We start from the raw sequence: 27,399 nt of genomic DNA, 5'->3' as shown, positions 1-27,399 counted from the left end.
TCAGGCTGAAGTGGCGGCTTCAACGCACCGTCCGCACGGCTGCCAGCGCTCGCTCAGCTGCCAGCTCAGCTCCGAGGGGCGCTTCTGGGATCCGTAGTCCGGGCACAGCGCGTTGCGGGACTCGGAAGAATCCAGGTGGTGCTTCAGGGAATCCATGTGCACCTGAAAAGTCGGCAGCATATGTTGCTAAAGGGAAGATTGCACTTGATCATTTGACTCACGATGGAGTCTCAGAAATTGTGTCCAATTAGCGTAATTTTATGACAGAGCCGCGTATAGGCGGTTAGAAATAATTTTGAAAGAGGAAAATGTTGACTCAATAATGAATGAAAGCGAAACAAATGTGAGCCAATTCTAACGAGCCCTCGCAATTACAGACAAATGAAATCCTTTTTTAATGCCAAGTCAGCCATAGCCCATTTTCCATGATACAAACAGAATTGCTGGGTGAAAGGAGATGCAATTGGCATCGCCAATAATACCTAAGAAGTAAGGAATGGTATCCGTGAATTTCCTGTCAAATATGCTAGCGCCTTCAGTAAAGCACGTTGAACATGCACCACCATGACCTGGAGGGCTACTCGAGATAAGCAAAAGAAGTGTAGAGTATTGGTGAAAAAAAAAGCCGGGAGGAAATTTGATGGACGCGCTGCAGGCATGAGTACTTATAGAATGTTGATATACAAGTTTTAAAGAGAGGAAAAATTGAGGAGACAGGCAAGAGGTTGCAGTGATAAATATCTCTAGGTTACTTGATTATCTCAAGCAGGCTAGGCGAATCTGTCTTTGCACCGTTTTGAAGGAGATACCAAGAAATCACCATCATAATAGAGCTCATTTTGCTCACCCAGACAAATGCATGAGAAAGTGGGTGATGGAACAGAGGCCAGTGTGACTTAATAAGTGAATGTTTCTGTTTCGCATCGTACCATTGGCAAGTTTTCTTCTCTTAAATTTTTCTTTCCTTTACAAAGAAACGGCCAAACTAAAATATAGTACTGCGTAAATATATACTGCAGTAATATAGTACTGCACGATGAAAATACCATCGACACCCACGTCACAGGAATTATGTGTCTATGTGTCTTATGTCATGATGCAAACCCAAATAAGCCCAGCAGAACGCCGTCCTGCAATATATTCCACTCCTCTTTTTCATTCATATACGAAGAATTCAAATGGCATTAAAAAGGGCGTGCATCGGTTACTGAATGGCCGAGTGTAGATTTGAAGTATATTTAACAAAGAAATCTATTCTCTCTTGTCCGGAGAGAATATTCTCTCATCTATTCTCTATATCCTCTCAATTCGTTGAGTTTCACATATTTCTCGTGGTTATTTCATGTAATGACACGGTGTGGCCTTTCGTTTACTTATTTTTGAATATGCAAACAAATGCCCTAATACGTATACGATGGCGTCTATTACGTAATATCTGTCGGTCTCACTATAACCTTAGGTGTCGCAGCACATGTGCAGGTACCAGTTTTGCACATTTTGAAAAACTGCAAAACGGGAGCCGTGCAGCTCCCGGAGGTGACGCTGCATCAGTGACCCGATATACAAATCCTCTGTTGACTGTACCTACGTGCCGAAACCTTCTGGACATTCAAGTGGACGACGTCACCGTTACGGCCCTCATAGACACCGGAGCGCAGATTTCAATAATGAGCCTGCTCTCCGTACTCAGCTCCGCAAAGTGATTACGCCCGCAATTCAGAGCACAGTACGGGTCGCTGATGGCAGCTCGTCTGCCGTTCTTGGTATGTGCACCGCCCGAGTGTGCATTGCTGGCCATCAGACCATTGGTTTGCAGTGCTTGCGCAGTGTCCCCACGACGTGATCCTCGGCCTAGACTTTCTCTCGACGCAGTCAGCCCTTATCGACTGCTCCACAGGTGTCCTTCAACTGGAGCTCCCTTTTGACGCCCACGTACTATCGGACACTCCCAGCCGCTTATGTTCTGTCGAGTTCCTCCACCTGCCACCGCAAGCCTCCACGTACGTCCCATTAAGTCCCTCTCCTCCTGTGTGCGATGGTGAATACGTTGTTTCCCCGATTCTCGACGTGGTCCTGATGCACTCTGTCCTTCTCCCGCACACTGTGGTTACCGTACGTGACAACAAAAGCTGCCTGCCGCTTTTGAATTTTGGTCTTTCTACCCACATGCTACCTGCTGGCATCGCGCTTGCCACCATGTCGTCGTTTCAAGAATGCGCGATTTCTGTGTTAGCCGTCGCCGGCCCTCGAACTGTTTCCGGCTCTCTCACAGCCACTTCGTCGCTATGTGCCAATTTCAAGAAAATGATATCAGCCGACCTCCCGCATACGCAAGCAGAAGATATTCGCCGGGTCTTGCTGTCGTATTCCGATATCTTTGATCTCGAAAATCACCCTTTAGGCCAGACAACAGTTGTTCAGCACTCCATCCACACCGGTGATGCTCAACCGGTTCACCGGCGCCCTTATCGCGTTTCCGCTGCGGAACGCGCCATAATACAAAAGGAAGTCGATAAAATGCTGGCCAAGAATATCATCGAACCGTCCTCGTGTCCTTGGGCCGCTCCTGTTGTGCTGGTCAAGAAAAAGGACAACACCTGGCGATTTTGTGTTTGCAACAATGCATTTTGCAACAATGAACGCAAAGCGTTCTTGGTCGATGCCGCGTTCTTGCCGACGAGAGCATACGCAGAAAAATAACTAAAAGAATTGCGTGTCCGATGGTGGGATGAAACCTATATTTCCCAGCAAGAAAGCCTAATGCTCTCAACACTACGCGACAATCGAATGGGTCTTTCTCTCGTGGAAACGCCAAGTAACTATGGGACGACTGGCGTGTAGGTCACGTGGCGTTACACGTGACAGAGCGTGCTCCAGTTTCCTTTAAGGTACTGGCGTAGGGATGATACAATGAAACAGGCGAATACACCACCGCATCACTGTCTATCACGGAGTCCTTCTCTCTACATAAAACTGTTCTCACAATTCTTCCAACGACAAACACCGATTATCGCATTTATGAAGACGTAGCTATGTCGCCATAACATCGATGCGCATTGCGGGAGTTTGCATTTAGGCGTAGATAGTGAACGGCGTCGTGGATATATTATACACTGCACGACATTAAAGCCGTGACCTGTGTGATTACACGTTGCATAGCATATGACAACAAGCAGAGTTGCAGGCATCGCTCCTACTTTTATCATATACGCGCTTCACGAAAGCTTCTCTTCACGTATAGGTTCGAGCATGTGTTATATCGCATTAATATTAATATTTGGGACATTTAGACACACTTTCGTATGCGCTCCAGCAAACGTGGAGATCGTATACGTCTCATCGATAGACCCCTGTGGTGGAGAAGTGGAAGTAGTCCCCGAATTTGTTGCCGTTTATTTCTCCTCGATATATAAACTGTCACTTGTGAGTGCTGTGCACGAGCCACGCTCCCATGGTGGAATTTACAGCTCTGTACTCTTTGACGAGAACCTCATCGGGGATTGCCTCAGGTGCCTGACCCCATCTTTGTCCTGTGGCTAAGATGGCATCCCGGCGGCCGTTGTCAATGGCTACAGTGGTATCTTTGTACCTGTGCTTACACAACCTTTAATAACTGCCTGAATTATTACACTTTTCTGCATATTTGTAAAACTGCTCGAATTTTTCCGCTCTTTTATTCCAGACCCCAAACGGATGTCGCAAACTATCCGCCCGTTTTTCTTCTCTATAAAATGTAAAACGTATGGAATTAGCTATTGTATTGTTGGTATTGTTGCTTAGTGTAAAACAACACTGTATTGTTGCTTAGTGTAAAAATATTGTTTTCCCAAATGGGCACGAATTTCTGTCAGGCAACTTCACGACAACCAACCTCTAAATAGAAAATGAGACATCCACCCAAACATAGCAATTGCTACAAAGGAAACCCATACGAGTTCCTCGAAAGAAAAGCCTCGCATTTGAAGAAAAATTCGTCCTGGTCCGGGACTCGAACCAGCGACCAATGCGTTTCCGGGTTCTGGGGCAGCCGCTGTAGCATGTGAGCTAACCAGGCGACTACCAGATGGCACGGCGAAGTCGAATTTATCAACAACTCGAAGCAAAGGCAAGTGTGTTTGACGCAATACTTCAGCGGAAACCCACTAGGTGCAGAGAATTAAAGGGAAAATTAGACATCCACCAAAATCATATTCGTATTCGCACCGTATTCGTAAGGGCATTCGTTTGTATATTCAAAAATAAATAAACGAAAGGCCACACCGTGTCATCACATGAAGTAACCACGAGAAATATACGAAACGCAATGAATTGAGAAAATAGGAGAGAAGAGTCTTCGTTTTTTTTTGCGCAGTTTATAATCGTCTAAAAGCTGTGAACCAACTAGCCCGCCAGAACGTCCTACTAAAATCATGACATAACACTTCGCAGTGACACAACAATTGATGGAAGACACATAGACACATAACACCTGTGACCTGTGTCGATGGTCTTTTCAACATGCAGTACTATATTTCTGCAGTATATATTTACGCAGTACTATATTTTTGCTATTTCTTTGTAAAGAAAAAAAATTATGGAGAACACAACTTGCCGATGGTAGGATGCGAAAGCCGAAACACGCACTAATTAGGTCACTCCGGCCTCTGCCCCACCGTCCATTTTCTCATGCATTTGTCTAGGTGAGTATACTGAGCTCTAATATGATGATGATGATTTCTTTGCATCCCCTACGAAACGGGGCAACGACAGAGTCACCTAGCCTGCTTGACCTAATCAAGTAATGATAATCGTAGCTCCACTACGCGAGCTATCCTCTCGATAGGTCCAGCTTCGGGAGCGTCTATGATCAATATTCTTTCGTCTATACTGTATCTAGAGCTGTGCCTCAAGATTCCATATTAGCTCGGCGTCTCTTCCTAATTCTCATCAACGACGTTTCCCCAGCAATTCAGTAGACTTCATTTCTTATTTGTGCTGATGACGTCAAAATATGTAAGGATCTACACAGTACTGAGGACTGCGGTGCTCTGCAGTCTGACCTATCCTCATTCTTTGAATTGTGCCAGTTAAACGGGATCACTCTAAATTCATTGAAAACCAGCACAGTGTGGCATTATACCTAATCCCCTAATATCGTTTTTCCGTATTCAATTGATAATGCAGTGTAGACGATGGTTGCAAGTGAACGATTTGGGTGTGCTTTTTGACTGTACGTTGAGCTTGTCCACCCAGTCTAAGCGCGTAGCATAGCTCGGTTCCGTTTGCAGACTTATAAGAGAATTCCGTACGCCAATTCCCATCCTCACATTGTTTACATCCATATGACTCCCGTTACTCCAATACGCCTCAGCGGTATGGAATGGCACAAGCGATTCAAATGGCATAGTAATACATAGAGCGTGTATAGAAACACGTTCAGGAGCATATATATCGTTTTCATAACCTAGCGCACCAACAACGTTTCAAGCTTTAATAATTATCCTTCACTTCCATCATTTACCTACAGACTTAGTCGTACCGACGTACTCTTTTTATACAAACTCATTCATGAAATTAATACATATTCGGATCCACCAACTTCCGTTTCACTGCAGGTTCCGCACAAGAAAACCTGGGAACACAGACCCTTTCACGTTCCTGCGTCTTCCAGAAGACACCTGCCTCTCCACAGAACGGAACGTGTTGTCTTCTTTCTGTTCCGAGCTTCACAATTTATTGAGCCTTTTTATAGCTGCACTCCTCTCCTCTGTTATCATAGTTTCTCTATCCTTCCATGCATGTTCTCCGTCTCTTAATCGTGTGTTATTGCTGTATTGTTACTTATTATGTAAATGCTCATCAAGTCTAGTATTGTATTTTCTTCAAAATTTTAATTCCTCAACTGCTGGTATAGTTGTTTTACATATCGACCATTCTCGTTTCTTTTTCTCTGTGCGGCAGCACTCAGACATCAGCGTGATTTACATCAGCATCAGCGTTATTTACATCAGACATCAGCAAATTATTTATTTATTAAATTTACCCTGAGCTTTCTTTGGATTCATGCGATTGTTGCTGCACCCGCAAGCACACACAGACACAGACAACAACGTCTGTTATTTCTAGACTATTTTATTCTATGTAAAAAGGGAATCCAACAGCGCTTCACCTCGTAGAAAAACAAGCTTTTTTGGGCGCATTAGTTTACCATGCGGTTTGATTTTTTTATCGTACAACCTTCGGGAATGGCACATATATTTTGTTCAGTAAAGCCAAGCTTCCGGTTCCGGTGTTAGGCGCGCGAAGTTTAAACGAGCATATCTGGGTTTCAGGATTTCTACGCTAAATACCTAATATTACTGCCCGGCATGTAACTATGGGCTAGCTTGGTAGATATGTTCATTCCAAGCTTCATTTCCGACGCCTTCCTTTTTGTAACACATGCGTTACAAGGCCTCAAATCAGGGCTGCATGAAAGTTTTTTTCCTGAGCGTGAAAAAATCCCGCGAATACACGCAAAATTGCCGCGAAAATGGCCGCTCGGGGCACTTCGTGGGTATTCGCGGGCTTCTCTGATGCTCGGAAAAATACTTTTATGTAGCCCGTATTGAGCAACAGAAAGCTGTATCAGGAGTTTTTCATGTTGCTCTAAAATTTTCACCTCGACATTTCTCATGTAATTGCATTATTTGGAAAGTTGATTAAGTAATTCAGACTAATGACGTAATCAGGCGGAATGAAAAAAAGAACCTGAGTATCTCCCAGCAACGGCACACAACATTATGTTGTTTCCGTCCAGCTACATGGCATCTGTATATATTTAAATCTGCAGATGCCACGTAGCTGGACAGAAACAACGAATATATATATATATATATATATATATATATATATATATATATATATAGTGTAAGACGTCGACCGATGCGATGCCTTTACTTCCGAGCAGGCGCCCGCGACAGAGACGAAGCACCACACGAGCCAAAAGATGATGATGAGTCGTATGCACACATGAGGAATATATACACAAATAGCGCTCACACAAGATGATGAGTCGTATATACAGATGACGACGACGATATGCCCAAATAGCGCTCACACTTATTTCTCCCCTTCAGGAAAGCGGTCAGCAAGACCGCAAGCTAGAAAGGGTAGGTACGACGAATGTAGGGTTTCAGGCGAGAAACATGAGCGATTTCTGTAGTGCGGCGGCGGCGGTCAGTAGCTGAGCTGAAAGTAGTGACGCGGCAGTTAACGGCCGAAGTTCTTTGCAAAACGGTATGGGGGCCGATATAACTATGAAGAAATTTTTCACAGAGCCCCGGTGCGCGAACAGGTGTCCGCAATAGAACTCACGAAAGGTAGAATGGTGTCCCAGTTGGTGTGATCGGGTCGCACATACATAGACATCCTGTCGGACAAAGTTCGATGAAAACGCTCTGTAAGACCATTTTTTGCGGATGGTACGCTGATGGGGTCTTATGGGTGGTGTCAGAGGCCTGGAGGACTTCACAAAGCACATGCGATAGGAACGTCTTGCCCCGGTCACTCCGGAGGACACGAGGTGCTCTGTGACTCAAAACGATACCATGCACGAAAAACTCGACGACCTCGGAGGCAGTACCAGAGCGAAGAGCAGCTGTCTCAGCGTAGCGCGTTAGATGATCCACTGCGATAACGATCCAGCGCTTACCAGCGGGCGTGAGTGGAAAGGGTCCATACAAGTCTATGCCCACAATTTCGAAGGTAGTGGACGGGCATGATAGAGGCTGCAGAGGAGCGGCTGGAAGGGATGTCGAGCGTTTTCTGCGTTGGCATGACGCGCAGGAGCAAAGGTATCGCGCGACAGATGTGGAAACGCCCGGCCAGAAACAACGTGTTTTGACGCGGTCGTAGGTCTCGTGAAAGCCCGAGTGGCCAGGATTCGCGTTGTCGTAAAAAGCTTGTAATACTTGGAGTCGAAGTGAGCGAGGTATATTACTAGTACTCAACGGTTACCGGAAGGATGGTAGAATAATCGATATAACGCTCCGCCTTGAAGCTTAACACATGAAAGTTGTGGTCTTAAGCGATTGTTGGGGGTCGTGCCAAGCCAGTAAGTAGATCGATCAGCGTACGGCAGTTTGGATTAGTACGTTGGAATGAGACGAAGTCAGTATACGGAAGAAAATCAACTGAGGCAACCGACTGTCCCGGGCTACGGGGCGTGAGCTGAGACGTTTGGATAGATGGTGACGCGCAGACCGAAGGTGAAGCATGGGCGTTTGGAGACAGCGGGCAGTGCGACAAAGTGTCGCCATCTTGATATTGTTTGCTGGACCTATACGTGACAGTGAAGTCATATTCCTGCAAGCGCAGTACCCAACGGCCGACGCGTCCAGACAAGTTTTTTAGGGACGACAACCGACAGAGAGCATGGTGGTCGGTCACAATTGTGAAATGGCGGCCGTAGAGATGGGGTCGAAATTTCTGTATTGACCACACGATGGCGAGGCATTCCTGTTCTGTGATTGTGTAGTTGCGCTGAGCAGGAGAAAGAGCACGACTTGCATAAGCCACGATTTGCTCTTCGGACTTCTGATTCCGCTGCAGCATGACAGCGCCAATTCCATGCCCACGGCATCAGTGTGTAGAATAGCAGGGGCGGTTGCATCGAAATAACGGAGCACGGATCCTGACGTGAGAAATTGTTTGAGGGTCTGCAAGGCGGCTTCACAATCGTCCGACCATACAAAAGACGCGCTCGAAGTCAGAAGTTTGTGTAGAGGAGCGGCGATGGTGGCGAAGTCACGTACAAAGCGGCCGAAGTAGGACGCTAGTCCCAGAAAGCTACGGAGGTCTTTAAGTGTGGTTGGTGGCGGAAATTGCAGCACGGCAGCGATTTTATCGGGATCAGCCTGGATGCCATGCGTACTGACGACGCGGCCCAATACTTTAATGCTTCGGCTTGCAAAGCGACACTTTTTAGTATTCAGTTGGAGACCAGCCTTTGCTAGACACGCGAGAACTTGGTCTAGACGTTTCTGGTGCTGGGAGAAACTCGATGAAAAGATGGCAATGTCGTCCAAGTAACAAAGGTAGGTCTTCCATTTTAAGCCATGGAGTACTTTATATATCATACGTTCAAACGTGGCTGGTGCATTGCACAGTCCAAAAGTCATCACGTTAAACTCGAAAAGGCCATCAGGCGTAGCAAACGCAGTATTTTTTTATCCGGCTCATGCATTGGAATCTGCCAATATCCGGAGTGCAAGTCGAGGCCCGAAAAATACTCGGCACCTTGTAAGGTATCCAGAGCATCGTCGATACGAGGCACTGGATAAACGCCCTTACGGGTAATATTGTTTAGCGCCCTATAATCGATGCAATAGCGCACAGCACCATCATTTTTTTAACAAGCACGACAGGAGAAGACCAAGGGCTTGCTGAAGGCCTTATAATGTTGCGTGTCAGCATGTCCATTGTCGTTCACTTGTTCTTCTATAACTTTTCGCTCCGAAGGTGACACACTGTACGGGCGACGGCGAATGATGCGAGAGCCGTCAGTTTCAATTCAAAGAGTAGTTACAGTGTTGTGACTCAGGCCTCGCAAAGAAACGTCAAAATAAGCTTCATGCTTCATTAAAATGGTGAGGAGTTAATTGTTCTGGGCCGGATTGAGATCTGTAGTCAAGGTCGCCTTAATAGCATCAGAGTGGCCTTCTGCGGGCGTACAACGCGTGGAAGACGTAGCAGGCGAAACACTCACAACACAAACCGGCGCAGCGTCCGCGAGCTTGGCGACAGTAGACCCTTCCGGCAGTAGTAGTGGCTCAGGAGTCGTGTTAAAGGCTGTGAGGCTGGCACAGCCACTCGAGAACCGGACCAAGCAAGAATGGATGATGAGTCCTCGAGAAATGCAGCGCTGAGAAGGTACAACCAATGCGTCTCTGTCGATAATGTCTCTTGACTCGATGGTAAGAATACGTTCTTCGTTTGGTGGGATAATAAAAGCCGCTGCTGCAATGAGGTTGGGACACGGGAAATCGAAAAGGGGATAAATCTCGCTGTCGCTGATGTGAATCCTTCGGTCGCCGCACGAAATTAGTGCAGAAGCAGCAGACAGGAAGTCGCATCCTAATATCACCTCATGAGCGCACGTCGAAAGCACCGCAAGTTGTACATGATGACGAATACCGTCGATCAGAACGCGAGCTGTGCACTGTCCGGTCGGATAGATGGGAACGTCATTGGCACCACATCGAACTGGACCAACATACGGCGTTTGCACTTTTCGCAGACGGAAGCACAGTTCCCGATGGATAACAGCAATAGCGGCTCCAGTATCTAAAAGGGCGTCGACAGAAACATCTTTCACACAAACCGAGAGTAAATCGGCGGGGCGAGCAGGAGGAATTGTGATAGTCGGATACGATGCAGTTTCTCTTCCAAAAACTGCAGCCTCTAGTTTTCCGAACGTGTGTCGACAACATGGGAAGCAGCACGCAAGGACGATGAGGAACGGCGATAAGGTGAAGGAGAGCGACACCGGGGCGAGCGGGAAGCTCGAGCCATGTCCTGGGAAGGTGAAGGAGAGCGACCAGAAGAAGTTGCATACGGTCCGGGAACGTAGGAATCGAACCCAGGTGCCCTGTCTCGCTCGAAGGTGGCGTAGCCTCGCCTTTCATCTGGGTGATGCCCGGGAACGTAGGAGTCAAACCTGGGTGCCCTGTCTCGCTCAAAGGTAACGTAGCCCCGCCATTCATATTGCTGACGCCGACGGCAGTAGCGAGAAATATGGCCGCGAATGCCGCAGTAGAAGCAAACAGGGCGCGACGACCGCCACGTAGAGTTGTATGGCTGTGCAGGAGTATTCGCTGCCAGCGAAGCTAGGGTGTCGCGGTGAGCTTCTGCAGGTGGAGACTGAACGGTCGAGGGAGGCCGGGAGGCAACTTCGGCATAACTTGGCGGACGAAATGGTCCAGTAGACTTGTCAATTTCGGTGTTTGTCATCGACGCCAGTTCGTTCTTGATGATGTCACGCCGTCCAGAAGGAGTGGGGCGAACGGTTGCAAGCGTCGCAGGTCCAGAAAGATGTCCGTGAAGTTCCTCCCTGATAAGAGTACGTATCAGCGCTCACCACTAAGGATCACCGTTGAGACGAGTGTCGCAAGAGGCTCGTGGCAGGCGAATGGACTGGAGCGTGTCTAGACGTTGGCATGCTGTGATTATATCACCAACGCTGTTTGGGCTCTGAATGACGAGAGCATTGAAAGCAACTGTGTCGATGTCCTTCAGTATGTGGCGAACGCGGTCTGCTTCCGCCATGTCACTCCGTGCGCGGCGGCTGAGAGCGAGGACGGCCTCCATGTAGGATGTAAAGGACTCGTCCTGTTCTTGTATGCGCGTTGCCATCTTCTGTTTCGCGACTTCGGAGCGTGCAGAGGACATGCCGAATATCCGGCGAAATTGCTGGGTGAATGATGGCCAGTATGAAAAGTCACTTTCGTGGTTAAAGAACCACGTCTTCGCAACTTCGGTGAGGTAAAAAGCGACATACCGCAGTTTGTGCGTGTCGTCCCAACGCTTGACGTCGCTTGCTCTGTTGTAGTGCTCGATCCAATTTTCCACGTCATCGCAGCGGACGGGAGGGTCACGTTGTTTGGTGTTCATGGTCCAGGTAGGCCCAGCTGGCTGAGCAGAGGTCGTAGTAGCACTGGTGGATGGGTTGGTTTTTGCCATCACCATGTTAGGCGAGAGCAAATGACGACCGGACCGGAGCATCAGGGGAATCGACATAGTAAGAGGACGTAGGAAGCGAAGCACACTCCACCACTTGTGAGACGTCAACCGATGCGATGCATTTATTTCCGAGCAGCCGCCCGAGACAGAGACACGAGCTGAAAGATGATCAGTCCTATGTACAGATGACAACGACAATATGCCCAAATAGCGCTCACAATATATATATATATATATATATATATATATATATATATATAACGTAAGGTTTATTGTCGGTCAGTAAGTTCTAGGAACGCTTACAGGTTGCAAGGGCTGTTTGTAGCATGCGATCACCGGAGTCGGCACATACCCAGGGGCGCCTCTGCTTCATTACAATGCCCCGGGAGCGAAGCATAGCCACCCTGGCGACTCAGGGCGCTGAGAAAATGAGTGGGTCGTAATACGGTTTCAGGCGGTTGACATGTACTGTCTCTCGCCCACGACGACGCAGGTCTGGTGACACTGTGAGCGGCTCAACGATGTAGTTGACCGGTGAAGTGGCATTGATGATACGGTACGGACCGTGATAACGCGCCAGGAGTTTGGAAGAGAGGCCAGGAATGTGGGCTGGTATCCAAAGCCAAACAAGCGAACCGGGAGCAAAGCTGGGTGGTGGTTGATGAGTATGGTCATGTCGTGTCTTTTGACGTTCTTGAGTCTCGCTAGTGAGGGAACGTGCCAGCTGACGGCAATCTTCAGCATACTTGGCGACTTCGGAAAGTGGAGTGTACTCTGCGGCATCAGGTTGGTACGGCAGTATGGTGTCCAAAGGGCAGGAAGGTTCTCGGCCATACACAAGGAAAAACGGGGAAAAGCCGGTAGTCGCTTGCGTCGCGGTGTTGTATGCGAACGTGAAAAAGGGGAGTACGGTGTCCCAGTTGGAGTGGTCGGATGAAATATGCATCCGTAACATGTCGCCAAGTGTGCGATTGAACCGTTCGGTCAGGCCGTTGGTTTGGGGATGGTATGCGGTCGATTTTCGGTGAATGATCCTGCACTCCGTGATGAGGGCTTCGACACCCTCCGACAAGAAGACACGGCCTCTATCACTCAGTAGTTCTCGGGGAGCACCGTGGCGAAGAACAAAATTGCGAAGGATGAAAAACCCTACTTCACGGGCGGTCGCTGCCGGCAGAGCTGCAGTCTCAGCGTAGCGAGTAAGATGATCTACGCCGACAATAATCCACCGATTTCCACACCCGCTGCATGGAAGCGGGCCGTAGAGGTCGATGCCGACGCGGTCGAACGGACGAGCCGGGCATGGTAGCGGCTGCAATGGTCCTGTGAAACGGTGTGTAGGTGTCTTGCCCTGTTGGCAAGTAGTACAAGCCTGAATGTACTTTTGCACAAAGTTGTACATGCCTCGCCAATAATAGCGCTGACGCAACCTTGTGTAAGTTTTGAGGACGCCGGCATGAGCGCTTTGGGGATCAGCGTGAAAAGATGCGCAGATGTCAGAGCGCATATGACGAGGTATAGCTAGGAGCCATTTCCGACCGTCCGGCATATAGTTGCGGCGATATAGAATGTTGTCTCGCACGGAAAAGTGGGTTGCTTGGCGACGCAGTGCTCGTGTCGAAGGGACATCAGACGGAGCGGCAAGGTAGTCAAGTAACATTGCAAGTGTTGGGTCCTTGCGCTGCTCTGTGTGCATGTCGGTGATGGCCAATGGTGACAGGGTGGACGCGGAGTCTGACAAAGACGCCAAGTCAGGTGTCAGTGGGGAGCGGGAGAGCGCATCAGCGTCGGAGTGCTTGCGACCGGAGCGGTACATGACGCGGATGTCGTACTCTTGCAAGCGAAGCGCCCAACGTCCTAAGCGTCCCGACGGGTCTTCAAGGAAGAAAGCCAACAAAGGGCATGGTGGTCTGTAACTACGGCGAAAGAACGGCCGTAAAGGTATGGACTAAACTTGCTTAGTGCCCAGATGATCGCCAGGCACTCCTTTTCTGTCACTGAGTAATTCAATTCTGCTTTCTTTAGAGTACGGCTAGCATAAGCGACGACGTATTCATCATAGCCAGCTTTCCGTTGCGCTAACACCGCACCAAGGCCAACTCCGCTGGCGTCAGTGTGAACTTCCGTAGGAGCAGCAGGGTCGTAATGGCGAAGAATCGGTGGTGAGGTCAACAAGTGGCGCAACTTCTGAAATGCCGCATCACATTCAGGTGACCACGCTGCTATGCCGTTACTGTCGGAAAGTAAACTTGTCAAGGGCGCCATGATGGATGCGAAGTTGCGTACGAAGCGACGAAAATACGAACACAAGCCAATAAAACTTCTGAGGGTTTTGATAGACGTGGGCGTAGGGAAGTCTGCAACGGCGCGGAGCTTGTCTGGGTCCGGGAGGACGAGGTCTTTTGAGACTACGTGACCCAAGATGGTTAACTTGCTTGCAGCAAAACGGCACTTTTTGAGGTTGAGCTGTAGGCCGGCAGAGGCGAGACAGGTCAGAATGTCATGCAGGCGAGCGAGGTGTGTCGGAAAATCGGTTGAGAAGACGACGATGTCGTCGAGGTAGCATAGACATGTCTTCCATTTGTGGCCGCGAAGGATGGTATCGATCATACGCTCAAAAGTAGCAGGCGCGTTGCACAAACCGAAGGGCATGACGTTAAACTCGTAGAGGCCATCGAGTGTAACGAATGCGGTTTTCGGACGGTCAGGTTCGGCCATTGGAGCTTGCCAGTACCCGGAGCGCAGATCCAAGGAAGTGAAATATTCTGCGCCTTGCAAGCAGTCGAGAGCGTCATCGATTCGAGGCAGTGGATAAACGTCTTTTCTTGTTATCTTGTTTAGGCGTCTGTAGTCGACACAAAAACGAATGGAGCCATCTTTTTTTCTTACCAACACGACAGGTGACGACCAAGGACTTTGAGAAGGACGGATGACTTCCTGTTTGAGCATGTCGTCCACTTGCTCTGTGATGACTCGTCGCTCTTTGGCCGATACACGATACGGGCGCTGTCGCAAGGGGGAGTGGGAACCGGTGTCGATGGTGTGAGAAACACCGGTGGCACGGCCCAATGACGTCTGATGGCAGTCGAAAGAAGAAAGAAACTTGTGAAGGAGAGCGAGGAGTTGGCGGCGATGAGATGGGGAAAGAGCAGGGTCGATGGCGTTGTCAAAACACACTGAAGACGATGAGTCTGAGACAGAAGCGATGGCGTCTACGTAACAACGGTGGGAGTCGGTAGGAACATCGAGATCGTCAACGTAGTCGACCGCCTGCAAGTATCCTAGGGTTTCTCCACGCAGTAGAATGATCGGGTACTGGTAGTAGTTGGTGACCAGCATAACAGTTGACCCAGATGTTATAGTCAGCACGGCAAACGGAAGAACGATGCCCTTGCGCTGAGCAAACACATCGGACGGCGTGAACACTACAGTGGCGTCAGAGTCGGCAGCAGACGACAGGACAACAGCCATCGACGACTCAGGGGGTATGGTTGTGTCGGCATCAACAATGAGTTTATCGGCAACGCGAGGAGAGCCAGTCAGCAGTGATTCACATAGTGGTAAAAGCGAAACTTCTGCACGCGAACAGTCAATGACAGCATGATGACGTGACAGAAAATCCCAACCAAGGATGAGGTCATGAGACCACGATGGTAGCACGAAACACTCGATTATGTACATAACTTCGTTGATGACAACACGGGCCGTGCATACAGCTGAAGGGTGAATTCGCTGCGCGCTGGCAGTGGCGAGCACCAGGCCAGAGGGAGCTGTAGTCACTTTGCGGAGTTTGCGAAGAAGGTTCTCGTGAATGACCGAAACGGCGGCTCCGGTATCGACTAGCGCAACTGCAGGTACTCCCTCTACAAAAACGGTAATAACATTTTGCGGCGAATATGGAGGTCTTGGGAACGTCGACGTATTAGCAGTTCTTGCCTCAGGAACTGCACCAGTCAGTTTCCCGCTTCAGTGGGAGCTCGACGACGCAGGAGCGAAATCGAACGCCGACGAGGGGAAGGGGAACGACGAGTTTCTGATCGGCGATCAGTTTCAAGACGTCTCGGTGAAAATGGAGACGCGGTGGCGTATTGTGGTGCGTAGGTGGGCGTTTCAAAGGTGGTAGGCGTTGTTGGGGCGCGGCGGCGACAGAAGCGCGCCACATGGCCAGCAATGCCGCAGGCGAAGCAGATAGGCCGGTTGTCTTCAGTGCGCCACGTCGAGGTTGGACGAAAAAACTGTGGTGACGGTCGGGCAACTGGAAATGAAGCCGGATGCATGGGCGATGAAAAGGAAGCTGGCGGCGGAGGAGGACGTGCAACCACGGCTGCGTAACTGAGCGGCAGCGACGTAGGATGAGTGGGAAAGTCGGCATATGGCAGCGGCACACTCATAGGATTGGGTGGGGAGGTTGTAGGAGCAGCAGGAAGCGCTTCCGATATCTGATTGCGGATGGCTTGCTGTAGCGTTGGAGTCAAAGCTGCCGAAGGTGAGTCGCTGTGAGGCAGCAGCGATAGCTGCCTGGCCACTTCTTCACGAATAAAATCTTTTATATGTTGCGATAGGGTCGAGTTGGGGAGAAGGCCGGCAGAAACCGCAATGCTCGAGACGGAATCGGCGAGCTGAATGTTTTGTCGAGCGATGGAACGTTGGCGGCGCAGCTCGTCAAAGCTCTGACATAGGTTAGTAAGGACGGATACGCTGGTTGGGCTTTTTGCCAGCAGCATCTGGAATGCGCCGTCCTCTATGCCCTTGAGGATATGCTTAATCTTGTCATCCTCTGACATGGTGGGATTTACCCGCTTGCACAAATCGAGAACATCCTCGATGTAGCTGGTAAATGTCTCTCCAGGCTGCTGTGCGCGCTGGCGCAGACGCTGTTCAGCGCGTAGCTTACGCACAGCGGGGCGATCAAACACTTCGGCAAAAAGGGTCTTAAATGCTGACCAGCTTGAAAAGTCTGATTCGTGGTTGAAGAACCACAGTTTGGCTACGTCGGCGAGGTAGAAGGACACATAGGACCGCTTAGCCTGGTCGTCCCATTTGTTATGGGCACTTACACGTTCGTACGATGAGAGCCAGGCTTCCACGTCGTGTTCGGCGGTCCCACTGAAAATGGGTGGATCGCGATGAAGAGGGACGCCGGCGCAGACGACAGTGGCAGCCGGTGGTGCAGGCGACGAAGTAGCCGGATCAGGCATAGTGCAGGGCGATCGCGTTGGTGTTGGCAGGGTTCGAGTGCGGAGCTCCAGGACGAGGCGAAGGATCTCAGCAACCTCCACCAAATGTGACGAGGTTTATTGTCGTCGATAACGTTCTAGGAACGCTAGGTACAGGTAGGCAATGCAAGGGCTGTTTGTAGCACAGGGTTCTCTCGCGATCACGGCACGGTCCTTCGTCTTCTTCTTCAGTCGGCACATACCCAGGCGCGCCTCTGCTTCATTACAATATATATATATATATATATATATATATATATATATATATATCTTAACGCAAGCGGTCAGTAAATCAGCGAGATACCCAGCTCTCATGAACACCAAGTTGATCAGAAGTCGCCAAAGAAGACATTGTAATAATAAGACTAGGAGCCTTGCGAACATGTTCCCGTGGCGAAGATTGATTGATGAAGCGTTGCAGAAAATATTGATACGGCACGTCGCAGTAGCTGCTCGGCAGCCAAAGGTGCCACATCAGAACCTTCCCCGACGTTCATTTTTTAAACTTCGTCGCACTTGATGCCTCGAGGTGTTTCCGTCGGACGTGATAGCCGCACTGGCATGTCTGCGCTACTGGTGCGCTCGCGGCTTCGATATTCTTGAACGTTGAAATTGTGTGATGGATATCTCGAATTAGGTGAGATATCCATCACACAAAAATGGGGGTGCCATTAAAATGTGACGGCCTCCCAGTTTCCTATGTAAACAACTATCCGCAAGGATGTAATAAAAACGTTAATTAACGAATTGTGTGAATGTGTCATCTGACACTTATATTAATCGAGCAATTATATTGCCCCCCTCGCCTAGCAGCACCTCTCTCTGTACATACATATACATACATACATACATACATACATACATACATACATACATACATACACCCGCCGTGGTTGCTCAGTGGTTTTGGTGTTGGGCTGCTGAGCACGAGGTCGCGGGATCGAATCCCGGCCCCGGCGGCCGCATTTAGATTGGGACGAAATGCCGAAAACACCTGTGTTTTAGGTGCACGTTAAAGAACCACAGGTGCGCCAAATTGTTCTGGAGTTGACAACTATGGCGTGCCTCATAATAATATGGTAGTTTCGGCACGTAAAACCCCATAATTAATTTTAACATACATACATACACGCCGTTAGTAATATGGTAACAGATCTTTTAAATATATATGGTGCGCACAGCAGAGTTAAGCTTTTTCTGGTACCAGCTGCGAGATGTCCGTCAATAGGACATAGTAAAAAATGCATTGGCATTCCAGTGGACAGCCTCCAAAGCACCTTCTTCTAACAGGTCGAAGCAGACTTATCCGGAACACTAGTATATGTTTTAGCAGATTTTGGGGAAGGATATACCTTAAGTAATATTTGTCTTAGGATTTAAGCTAACTTAAATGGCCTCACTAGAACTCATCTTCATATCCGTAATTGTATCATGGACCATGAAACTTATTTATGAGATAATATAAAAGTGGAATATCTCAACCTGGTAATTTTCGGGCCTTTTAAAAGTCCACTTGTGAGGCGCCAAACAGGTGATTCTTTAAGAGTGAAGCTTTCTTTTCCTCCTTCCTAGGCTTACAGTCCTGCAGTGCCCTCTCGCTTACTAGGAAAGAGAAAACGTGCTCGTATAGCGTAAAATTGAGCCAAAAAATAGTGCCAGTGATGGTATAGAGTTTCTGAGCAGTAAAACAATAAATCAAGGCAAATCTTGCGGCTACAATGTAATGTGGGCTCCGATGTACCTCTGCAGGCGATGAACATCTTATTGGAAAAGCGCATCGTACTAATCGACTTCTCCAACTTTTTTAAATATCGCATATTTCGGCAACTTTAATACTTGGAGAGTGATGTGTGCGCCGTTGTGAAACACGCGGTAAATATTCCTCAACAGCACAAATGTGTGCCAATCTGCGAATATAACTCTCATTCTTAATTTTCCCTCGGCAAACATCATACATCGCATTCATCCTCCTGATATCGCTGCTTCGGCCTGCATTGATGTCATTGCATTCACCAGCATTTTTTTTATTTAGGCATAGCTTGTGAACGTTGTAAAACAAACACTTCTAGATATTAACGTTGGGACCGGTACTGTGCATAAAAAGCATTGAATAAAGTTACACGATCCACAAAATGAAAAAAGTCGCAGTTTAGGCGAAGTATCAATTGCGATAGCAAATGAGTAGAGAGCTACACGGAGTAAGGATAGTAGTTTTATCGGCTGTTTAAACTTGGACACATTCGCTTACTAGCTGAATTAACAAGCATGGTGTCAGCGCGCAAAAGCAAACATGAATAGATCCTACTCCACGACCGCAGACAATCGCTGTGAAAACGCTGGCGTGGGTGAGCGCAGCAGCAGCATCGAGCGAATGTTCATGCGGTCTATCTCTTCAACAGAAATTGAGCGGGGAAAGCACAGCGCATACAAACCTATGCGCCGTCTGCAGATCGCTTTCAAGATACGGTACTGGCAACCACCACAGCCGCGCAAAGTACAAGTACGCAGAGTCGGGCAGAGTAGAAGGCGTACCCCCCCCTCCTCCCTCCCATTCCTCCACGGCCTTTCGCGCGATGGTCGTGTTTGCTCTCACCGTGCGTTCGCTCTCCGTGAAAACACGCGTCCCTCGTGCGCTTTCCCTCGCACATACAGCATAAGGGCACGCGGCGACGATTTTATCAACACTTTATATGGAACGTCACGGCGACGACGACGGCAGAAATCCGCTTGAAGCGTCCATATATTTGCTATCGCAATAAAATGAACACAATTGTACGCATAACTTTATTTTTCATAGAACATAGTAAATTGCTTCGATAACGCCTCGCTACACACAGAGTACAGCATGTGCGTTGGATTTTCACATTCTGTTTTTCTAGCGAATCGGGGTCTTGGTTCGCGAAGGCTTTCCTCCGTAGGTACACTCTGACATTGGTCGGCGCCTTTCATTATTAATATACAGAAAAGTAGTTGATGCCCTCACGAAACCCTTAGTCGAAACGCTGGCTCAAACTGAGAGACCAAACGCTCGTCCACTGTTGATCACATCAGGTCTCCATTTTTCTGTAATCGTTGTTACTTGTTTCGACTGCTAGTCTGATGTAATAGAATAATCTGAAAAGCTCTGTATTGTGAATTGACATGATATCCATTACTGAAGCTAGCTTTTGTTCTGTAATTATTAAGCGTGCAATCAATAACTACCTGTGTAGAACTTGACGATCGCTCTCGTTTGGCTTTGTTCATGTTTCCGTTCTGTTTCCTGCATTAACGAAACAATTCCTGTTGTAGGAGACGTTAACGCCTTATGTCATGCGTATGTCATTGGGGCTTGTAAATAGCTTCTGTCCTGCCGATACGATTGTCAATTGTATCGCAGTGGCGCCCATGCCTCTACAGATCCACACACATTTTCTTTAAAGCTGTGAACATTTACTGGATAACTACATGAAATGTTGAATGATCGCCTTGTAATTACGACGACGAGAACGCATGCAGAAGCAGCGGCACTGAGAACACGTTGCTTGTCGAAGAGGCTCGACGTTGTGGGCGGTGATTGAAAGAGCAACGTACACTTCAACAGCCCTGCCTTTTAATAAGCCTCCTTCACCGCCTGAAGCAGCTGGAGGGCATAGGCTAACTGCAGGAACCGCAGGACGTGGACACCAGTGCTTCAGGGCCAAATCTGACGTCACGAATGGCTAGCTAAACCTGGCTAATGGCGGATGGTTTGGGATGGGAAAAACACTAGCGCAACATTTCAGGATTATTTGAAAGGACCAGTGTAACTAATTGGAGCACGTGATTATCGTGCCCAGAAGAAGTAAAGTTACCTATTACGTTGATACCCTGGCCTCTCGATAAATGTTTATGTTCAGCTCGCAAGCGGATGAGGACCAGTACGGGAGATAACGAAGGACGAACGCTTGCCCTGTGTTTTTCCGTCGTCGTCCTCTTCCTATTTGCCTGCTTCTGAATGTTTCTACGGTTTATCGCCCCTTGTGTTAGAAATGACTTTAGCTTGTCTCATTGGCGAAGAGCAGATGGTTCAATAGGGACTCACCTTTACGGGGCAGCCTTCACCTCCACGTGGGCAGCGCACATTGAGCCGGGCGATCATGTTGGCCACGAGGGGCACCGCGGGCACGAGCTGCGACACGGAAATCTCTCGGGGACACAATGTGCCCATTGGTAGCCTGCCAGGGATACAGATGGAATAGAACACGTGGTGGCTGGGCCTTTCGACTGGGTCCCGAAACACGCCCCGGGACACGGTGCACACCAGCTCTTGGTCAGGCCTGGGCTCGAAGTTCTCCGCCGAGTAGAAGACCGGATCTGCCGGCATGTCTGCGCGCAGGTGGCACTACCGTCAGCGCTAAGTGAAATTATTCCGCAGGTGCGATGAATGACACAACTCCCCTTGTTCATCCGAAACTCTTCGTGAGCTTTAGGTGAAAGAGCATCGTGTTCATGATCATGATCGTCATCATCCTAACACTTTATGCCAGTAAAAGCAGTCATGATTCTGCACCGACCACTATATATTATAGCTTTCAGCCGTCATGCTCGTAAACCGGCCACAAAGGATAGTTTACAGGAGCTGTTACTAAAATGTCATTGTTTTAGCGCCGGCTAATCCTGAAAACGAACTACGAATACGTCAAAAATACTAAGCACGGAGAATGCACTGCGTATAAAGTAAGACCATGGAGAATGACAAATTTGCAATCTACCAGGCGTGTGAGGACCTATTAAATGGATCGAAGTTTTCAGTTCCAGCGATACTTTTGTAAAGTACTTGTGGATACTCCTCAAGGCCTTCGCGCACCGCACCAAACGACGGATGTTCATTACGCGGTGTTCAGAGCAAGACACTATTGCCATTACCACAGTCACATGAATACTTACCAACTTGGAAAGATACACAGTGCCCGTCATTCTAAGACATTCTGCAGCATAGGTATACAGAGGGCTAAGCTGAAATCTTGAGCCATTCTCTTACAGAAAAAAAACAATTAGGTTTAATTGAGTGCTCCAGTGCATAGAAACATTGTCACGGTCTGTGATGACGTAGTATAGGGTCATCATCGTTAAGGATAGCGCAATTTACGCAGCCGCCGGTATCGCCAACTGCGCTTTCTATGTCGTGCTCAGGACTGCTCTCCAGGAGCACACCCGCATGCAAAGAGTCTCTGCTCTTCCCGCGCTACGTCATCTAGGGGCATGAAGCCTTCAGAAAGCCAGATATGGCACCGCAGCAGCTACGCCGGAAGTAGAGGAGTGAATTGAAAAATGCGTCGCATCACCCAAGCAAAATTGGCCGAGGGCCGAGCACGAAATTTTTCGCTGGCCAGAGACGTCGGCTTCACGCTGGCCTGACGCTGCTGGCCGATCATATAGTATGCCCCCGCCCGCCGCCTAGTCGGCGCCCGTATAGATGTCACCGCCTAGTCGACGCCGACATCCTCCTGGGCGAGAGGATTGGGGAGTGAAAGAATAGACAGAAGGAGGTCACCTCAACCGTCTGTGGTAGTCAGTTCATGCAGCATTCACGGGAAGGAACAGGCAAGAGGCAGGCGCATAGATGGTGGTTGTTCGGGGGAGCTTTTAGCGGGAAGAGACGTTCAGTGGCTGCTTGATCGGCGCAGCTTCACATGGTTTCTATGGCGCTGCGCTTCTTGTTCGCGAAAAATGGATATTTCCATCCTTGGAATTTTTCCCTCCTACGGACGTCCACATTTACTCGTAAGTTGCACGTAATATTTATGCTATTAGAGGCTACCTTTTGTAGCGTTAATTTGGAAGGAGAGGGCGTAAGGCTACGTTTCTTTGTTTCGAGAGCTCGTATGCGCTTTTCGATCTGTTGAAAGTCACAATATAATAGCGCGGCCAAAATTTGATGTCTTGTGGCTTTTGGAGCTGCACTCAATGTGCAAGAATTCACATGCCGAAGCTTGTCTTGCAAGCGCATAATGAGACTGTGGGGGCGTCGTGATATGCATGGAGCACCGATGTGTGCATGCAGTGCCCGTAGCGTACTATACACAGAGTGTTCCAACTATCACGCACCAAGATTTGAAAATGTGCTAGTGCCACATTGTTTGACAGAACCAAGGTAATTTTGTTTGCCGTCGCTTGAAGATACTCATATTATTTTTTTGCATTCTGCCTAATCATAAATTAGTCTTAAATAATTATAAACTACTCAAATATTATTATTAGATGAAAAGTGTCAATGAGAAAATTGTAGAGCAAAATGAGAAACTCCCGATATAGGTTTCTGTTGCTCAATAGGTGCTACGTAAAAGCGTTTTTCCGAGTGTTAAAGAAGCCCCCGAATACACTCAAAGTACCTCGAGCGGCGAGTCACGCGGCAATTTTGTTTACCTTCAGCGCTCTGTTCAGTTTGTCATTAGTACTCATTACAATTGAGGAGGTGGCGTGAGGTCAAATTTTCCTGCTTAACAAAATTAAAAAGCTCTATCACTGTCGTGTATTTATTCATTGACTCTTCTATTACTTTGAGTAAACCGCTGAAGAAATAAACAGCGTCATTATCCTTAGTGTAATTAATAATATACTTATAAGGTATTTTATTCGCTGTTGCTTTCCTCTGGCTAAAGCAAGGAAATTGCATATTAGGCAAAGTGCTTGCTTCCCCCCCCCCCCAAAAAAAAAGAAATTGACCTCCTCCCCCCTGGCAGAGATCCTGGGTGCGCTACTGCCTGTATATGCCAAGCGCACGATGTATGTACGTTGCAGTCGTGGGGACAAGGTAATATAAGGGAAGGCGAATTTCGCTCAGCTAGCGTCAGATTTTTGCGACGCTTGTTTTGAGGCTATTTACACTTTTCGTGGAGCAGTTTGTTTTAGAGAAACGAGATGGCGCTCACGGCGGCGCGCCATACGTCTCCTCAGTGACCGCGCACGAATAAGAAACCATTACCGCTTCTACCTTGCTTCTTTGCGATCAGCTGTAGGAAACGCAACTGAGTTTTCGCTGACACACTGTGCTCCAATCATGCGAATCATGTGGATTGAAGACGTGCATGTGCAGTAGTTGGCTGCAAAAATAGTGACTGGCATGTTAAGGAATAGAATGAATCTGTGTGACCAAGTTCGCGAACCGCTGCTGCAACTGTCCGAACGTGTTACTGGCACTTCCGAGATGTACGACTTTCCTCGAGGATACAGAAATTTGCTCATCCGCCAGCTTTGGGTCGCTAACCTTCAAAGAAAGGGCTTCATCCCCAGAACGTCAGCAAGAGTGAGTACCACTAGTTTAACAATTACAAAGGGAGTAGCGCCGCTTCCTGTCACAGTAAGTTTCGCGCACGTTTGTTCCAAATGGAAGGAAAACTTAAGCCCACTCTATCGCCGACGTATCAAAATTAAGTGAATGGGCGCACACTTGAATATGTGCGCACATTATACGCACTATAAATGACTGACTACACCGATGGCGCAATTGGTCGAAGCTGAATGTTTCGCGACGGTCCACAAGAGTAACGAGTTTCTATCTGTAATATATATTTGCTACAAGGTATTACAATGTACAAAACAGATACGTTTCAAACCTTGTGCGCAGCAAGAACAAATCTATCGGAACTGAGCGCACCCGCGAGCGATTAGGCAGAAAATAATCAGATAGTGGCAGCACCGAGGAACTTCACTGAGTCAGAACTGACAAGCCACTGCTTCAAAATATTTGCCGAATAAATAACAAATAGCAAAACACACTAATCCTGACTGAATTCATGAGCGGAATGTTTGGATAGTTTGGTATATACATATTTAGCCCCGCTTTTACAACAAGCACCATATACGCTGCTTGCGAAGTTTGGACATAGCTTAATCAGCTCCGAAAGCGCTTTTGCGTGTTCTCTGAAGCTGTGATCAAAGCGTCGTGTCGTCCACCTAGTCACCGTCTACGATATCTCCGAAAACAGAGGTTTTGTAAGTCGCGCCGGCGTCATGCACTTCCATTGTAAGCAAGGAGGCAACGGAGGCAGTTCGGGCAAGCAATGGACGCGTCATCACGTGATCAAACATGGCAGCATTCACGGGATCGCCGCTAAAACGGTCAATATAATCTGAGACTTCGTTTGCATGTGCGATGCGTATTTAGGTTTTGTCATTAAAAAATGGATTGGTCAGGACCTGTTCATAATTAAGTACAATGCTTAAAGAGCTATTCAGAGGCTAGGATGCATCTAGTACGATATTCAGCACCCAAACAATAGTTAAGCATGTCCCATTTCTAAAACTTACGTAGTACATGTCTGTATTTCAGATACTGGAGCGTGACAATAGAAGAATTAGTCAAGTGACCTGGCTGCAGAATTCTCTGGTTAACGGGCTTACGCGCAATTCAAGGAAGAACATTTGCAAGTACCCACACAAGACTGTCATTCATTAATTCACATTTTGTGTTTGTCACAACCACTAACTATTATAGCATTTCACAACAAAGTATTCCAGTTTCTGTTGTGTTTGTATCTATATAGTTCAATAAAAGTTAACAAAAACAAACTGTAGTGATAATTTGTCTACAAAGCGCTCGCCTTCTGTATACATATATAACGCGCTTAAGTTCACAAACGTGTGCATGAATTAAATAGTGAATTATACAGGGTGTCCTTTCTTACGTCAAACTATGCATATTTGTTTTAAATTCTTGTTGCAGATACCAGCAATCCGTTTCTTCGTCTGGGTTGCATTTGATAGGTGGACATTACTTTCTAAAGGAGTAGTAGTGCATAAGTTGCTAATTGACAAAATCGGGCCAATTATCTTTTTAATTATTAACTTTCGTGCACGTGCTGCTATGGTGGAAATGAACATGTTAACATACAGGGCCTATTCAGTTAACCAATTTTGTAACTAGTACCAGTTTCAATATATACGTCAAAGTATGGGCCAATAATCCCTTGGTGTCATCTGTACTTTCTTGCTGCTCTGCGAATATATGTAATGCTCGAGGGTAGTATTCAGGACACCAGCTCATTTTGCTGACTTTGACTTCGTATATCTCGAAATTGGTGCTACAGTTACAAAACTGGTTCCAACTGAATAAGTCTTGCGCGCTGACGGCCTCTAATTCCGCCATTACGACATGTGCCCTAAAGCGATGAATTAAAATATAATTAGCGCGACTTTCAATTAAATGCTGCTGCACTTGTAACTTACCAGAATGTAATGTTTGCAGTTAAGGTAACTCTGTTGAAGAAGCGGAATATTTGGTATCTGCGCCAGGGGCCTTAAAAAATCGGCATAAGAAAAAAAAGCACTCAGTGCATGAGTAAAAAAAAAGGAAAAAAAAGCCTACATATACATGATGGCAAAAGAACACTGGCCGTGGACAAGCCGCTTTGTGACGGTCGTGCGGAAGTCGTTGGCCCGTATGGCGGCCAAGCCCGGCCACAGTGAAGTAACCGGCGGCCATGACGTCGGCCCGATGCCGACTGCCGACCACCGGTAGGTGGTCGGCAAACAGATTGGCCACGTGCAACAACTGAGCTGAGGCCCGACCCAGAAGGCCGAGATCGGGCTTTCGTCTCTTTACCTGGCCATGGGCGGCCGCCGATTTCCGGCCGAGCTCATTTTTTGCTTGGGCAGTTACGTTAGCTTGTAAGCTTGTCGGTTTATCTTATGGATAAATTAGTTTTTGGAAGAAATAGACACACCTGAAACATGGACGGGATGAGTGCCAGTAGCGTGCACATTCGGTGGGCCTGCATATTTTCTGACAGTCTGCATTATTGCAGTCTAGTACTTGGATGCACAGATCTCAAAAAATGAACTAAGCATCTGCGATTGCGTGATTGTGATTGCGAAGAGCATTGTCGTATCAGCGTCACATATAGATAAGATATGGACTGATTAACTCGAACCGCACATTCCTCCTATTCTTACTACTACTTCTGTTGGAGTCGCTACTACTACTTCTAGTAATATTCTTATATTGCCAGGCTTTCAGGGTGCAATATAACACAGTGGGCTAGTCAAAAGCAGCAAGGAAGCTTCCATGACTAAGCAAGAACAACTGTGCCTGTAACGAGGACGGCAACAATAATAGTGGATGGCACAAATCCTACCGATAGAAGGTTCAATACGCGAACGCGGAAAAATACGACAATACGAAGGTTCAAGATAATGATAGCGTATATCCTTTATGCTGCTCTTGCCTTGAGTAACAATGTTATTCCACAAAACAGGTTGCGATTCAAGGGAAGAACGCGGGCTTACCTTATGCGTGGACGGAGCTTGTAAACCGCGAGCTGCCGATGGGTCCCGTGCTGCGATGCCCAGTGTAGCCCAACTGCTTCCACGTCCAGCGTGATATGGCGTGCTCGTAGTCCAGCCTTCGAGAGGTGTCCTTGTTCTTCAGCCAGCTGGGCCCGACTCTGATATCTGAAGAAACCCCTTGAGTTGGTCAGGCCTCAACGAATCCGTCGTTCGATTAAAGATAAAGACGTAGCGC

At 47.9% G+C, this 27,399-nt stretch overlaps 1 protein-coding gene across 1 annotated transcript; it reads right to left on the bottom strand.

Moving 5' to 3' along the window:
- On the bottom strand, positions 1-27,399 carry LOC119448408 (E3 ubiquitin-protein ligase NRDP1). The gene is made up of 3 exons (XM_037711729.2): positions 27,165-27,399; positions 20,980-21,263; positions 1-162 (listed from the first exon to the last, which is right to left on the bottom strand). Exons 2-3 carry the CDS (start codon positions 21,259-21,261, stop codon positions 1-3), a joined length of 444 nt encoding a protein of 147 aa, XP_037567657.1. The 5' UTR covers positions 21,262-21,263; positions 27,165-27,399.

This window comes from Dermacentor silvarum, chromosome 1 (assembly GCF_013339745.2).
Source record: "Dermacentor silvarum isolate Dsil-2018 chromosome 1, BIME_Dsil_1.4, whole genome shotgun sequence".
NCBI lineage: Eukaryota > Metazoa > Arthropoda > Arachnida > Ixodida > Ixodidae > Dermacentor > Dermacentor silvarum.
Note: the sequence above shows the minus strand (reverse complement) of the source record. Positions and strands in the feature narration are given on the sequence as shown.